We start from the raw sequence: 3,656 nt of genomic DNA, 5'->3' as shown, positions 1-3,656 counted from the left end.
AAACTAAATCAAGACAAAAACATTTTTTAAAAATAAAATTTAAACGCGTTACAATAGATGTTTGATGTTTAGTATTGTTTATCTTTAATTTGTTAAAATGGTATCTCCTGAAAGATTTTGCATGGGCAGTCCTCAACAGCTCACCAAAACCCATTAAGTGGCTGACCACTGGGATAAAGGATCTTTTGGCCTGAGTTTTGGGATGGCTGCAATACTCAAGGCCTAAAAAGAACTGATGATCAAATTAAATGTGTACTAAAGTGGTTGCACCACACTACCACCACTTTTTGGAGCAGGCCACATACATTTTACATAAAACTATTTTAGGGCTATTTTCTAACCACTTCAAAAAAATGTCAGTAGCGCCTGAATGACTTAAGTCATTTTTGAAAATGCTGGCCTCCAAAATTGGTTATTAACCACAAGTTAACCCTACTGAACTTTATATAGAAAAAGTCTAATGAGCCACCCAAAACTTGATATAGCACAAATGAAAGACTCTTACCAAAACTTGTGGTCATATAAGTGCCTGTATGATGCTCTGTTTCTCAAGTAACTAGCCTCTTATAAAGCTGTACAAGTTTAGCAAGAAAGAATACTCATCTGATGCATGTTTACACTTCAAAAAGGTAACCTGACTTAAAATAGTTCATTTAGCACATTCTTTTATAAAGTTAAGTTTTTGGCAAAATGGAATTTCCAAGCGCTGTCTGAACATGAAGGGTAATCACAGACCTCAGGCAACAAATGATGACTTTTCAACATATTACACAAAAGATTTCTGGAAAAAAACAAACTGTCAGGCTACATATGTCCCTAACCAAGATCACAAAGAACCACTACAAAATATCCACATGGAGAGTTTTTTGACTAGAGAGTTTGTGCTATCTCAGATATTACAAACATGAACTGCCTGTGCTCACATATAGGGAAATTAGTAGAGACAACTACTGTATTTACTCCATTTCAAATGTCAGCTCCATCACCACATCCAGAAAAAGTCCCTTATCTTCGAAACAAGTACTAGGGTGGGGTTGTGTGGCTCAAGCTCCAGTCCCAACCCAGAGTCAGGGCCATAGCTACAGCTGCTGCCTGCCCTCTTCCTCCACTTCTGCACTCCACAGCCTCTTCTCCCTACCTTCCTCCAACCTTCTCCCCTGCAGCACAGCCTCTGCTCCCTGCTTCTTCTCCTTGCTCTGCCCCTTACCTTTGCACCACACTGGCTGGCTCTGTCCATGCTGTAGACTGGGGCACTAAGCAAAGCTCCAGCCCAGCCCACAGCAGCAGTGTGCTGCCCAAATGGCTGCTATAGGGGTGGAGCCATGCTCCGTGCCCCAGACTAGGACAGGGATGGACCCTGCCAGGACAGAGCAAGGGGTAAGGGCAGGGGGAGAGGAAGCAGGGAGCAGAAGCAGAGGGGGAAGAAAGGACCTGAGGCCACAGGGGAAGGGGGTACTAAGTAGGGGGTAGAGGTGGCAAGTCCACAGGCACAAGCAGGAGGCAAGCTACTTGAGGCTGCAGGAGGCGCTGCACTTCAAGAAGGACGTGGAAAACCTGGAGAGGGTCCAGAGGAGGGCCCAGTCGCATGGTTGGGAGCCTCCGTGGCCAGCCCTATGAGGAGAGGCTGAGGGACCTGAATCTCTTCAGTCTCCGCCCTATGAGGAGACTGAGTGGGGGGATCTTGTGGCTGCCCACAACCTTATCAGGGGCCACCAGCAGGGACTTGAGGAAAGTCTGTTCACCAGGGCCCCCCTTGGGGTCACCAGGAACAATGGCCACAAGCTGAGGGAGAATAGGTTTAGGTTCGATATTAGGAAGAACTACTTCACTGTAAGGGTGGCCAGAGCCTGGAATAGGCTTCCCGGAGAGGTGGTGCTCTCACCTTCCCTGGAGATCTTCAAGAGGAGACTGGATAGGCACCTGGCTGGGGTCTTGTGACCCCTGGCACCCCCAGTGCTCCTTCCTGCCCATGGCAGGGGGTCTGACTAGATGATCTGTCCAGGTCCCTCCCGACTCAGTGATTCTATGATACCACCCGCCCCACCCCCTTGTGCAGCAGCAGGTGGGATTAACTAAAAAGGTGACCCTCCAATAATTAGATTCTATACATGGAGCATTATAACAAATCTATACATTTTCCATCTACAAAATCTAATCATCGGGGGCATTGTCCTAAATTCAGGATCGTCTTGGATTCAAGTAAAAGTGGTAATAACATGACGTTTAAAGAGTAACAAGTGACCTGAATGCAAAAAAGTAAAAAATTCACACAATTATAAAACTGCAGTTTGTTTCATTCCTTGGAAATGTGGCAAAAAATGTGTTTAATCTACATTCATTGTTTTGGATTATAAAATTTACTCTGCCAAAAGCTGCCATCGGGGCAAGCCTGTAAGACCTCTCCAAACAACTCACTTTAAGGACACTACAATGTAATGTAGAACTTCACACCTTAAATGTTATTTGTCACATCTAAAATTATTTCTAAGGACTTCTGTGTTCTTAAACCCAGGGTGTAGTGACAGACAAATGATACTAACCCAGTTTGGCTGAAAGGAAGCTGGAGCTGCAGAGCTTAGATTAGATTTTGAGAGAGGAGACGGGATTCTGGCTCTTGTTTCTGTATTTGGGACTTCAAGACTATCCTGTCTATCCCAAAAATCTATAGCTGTGATACTTATTATAAAAAACAGATAGTTACCAGCAGTGACTAACAATATAATATGTTTGTCTTGCATGGTAAGAGGAATTGCAGATCTTGGTTGCATTCATTAAGCATTACTACAGGGGTTCACACAGGTTCACAACACTTACCTTTTAAAATACTCCACTTCTCGCTCTGTCTCATCCATTTCCACACTGTCTAGATCAATATCTTTGGGCAGAAACACATCATCTATAACAGGGAAAGATGAATCAAATTAGTTTTCAGTGACTATTTTGCTGTAGAAAAGCAGAAAAAAACCCCTCAGGTCTCACTGAACTGAATGAAATCCTAAAGGAACACTTTCACCTTGGCAAGTGCAGGTATTTTGTACATTAAACTGAAAACCACACATAATATATCCTGGTTATATCTGTTCACATTTTGAAGGGTTACACTGGAAGCAAGTCTAAATTAGAAATATGAGTAGTCAGAGTCAAAAGGAATGAGCAGTTCATATTCTTCACATTCATTACAAAATATTCCGTAAGAATGAACCACACGAGAGAATTCAAATTACACAGTGGGGTAGGAAACTGAAGAACAAAGTAAACAATAATTGTCTGTCTCAAGTTTGTCAGCCTCATTACCTCCAACACATCTATACCCCAAAAAAGAGCTTTGGTTATCACCTTCATTGAATTTACATTTAAAACCATTTCAAGAACTGGCTCATCTAAAATTGTGACTACTGCCTTATGACGAGTGCTGCCAGGCCCACAACAGACTCACAACCAGACTAGCTAGGCTGAGGATCACATGGATTTTCACTAAGGCTGTGCAAAGGTTCAGAAGAGATTTGGCCCGATTCGGCAGCTGAATCTCCGAATCTGAAATCGAATCGGGAGGCCAATAAAAAGGTCCAAATTGATTCGAAGCTCTCCGAATCAATTTGGAAAAGATTCGGAGAGCTTCAGAGATTTGGGCAGTCCCCACTCGCCGCTGCAGGGAG

General features: G+C 43.4%; 1 protein-coding gene across 3 annotated transcripts in view; it reads right to left on the bottom strand.

Moving 5' to 3' along the window:
• FAM193A (family with sequence similarity 193 member A) overlaps window positions 1–3,656 on the bottom strand; it is a 155,060-nt gene that overhangs the window by 10,324 nt on the left and 141,080 nt on the right. For all 3 annotated transcript variants that reach the window (XM_019526283.1, XM_019526284.1, XM_019526285.1), the window contains one exon: window positions 2,815–2,896. In XM_019526283.1, coding sequence (XP_019381828.1) covers window positions 2,815–2,896 — 82 coding nt within the window. The remainder of the gene's footprint in view (window positions 1–2,814; window positions 2,897–3,656) is intronic.

The sequence above is a fragment of the Gavialis gangeticus genome, unplaced genomic scaffold (assembly GCF_001723915.1).
Source record: "Gavialis gangeticus isolate Ggan-Ray unplaced genomic scaffold, GavGan_comp1, whole genome shotgun sequence".
NCBI lineage: Eukaryota > Metazoa > Chordata > Crocodylia > Gavialidae > Gavialis > Gavialis gangeticus.
Note: the sequence above shows the minus strand (reverse complement) of the source record. Positions and strands in the feature narration are given on the sequence as shown.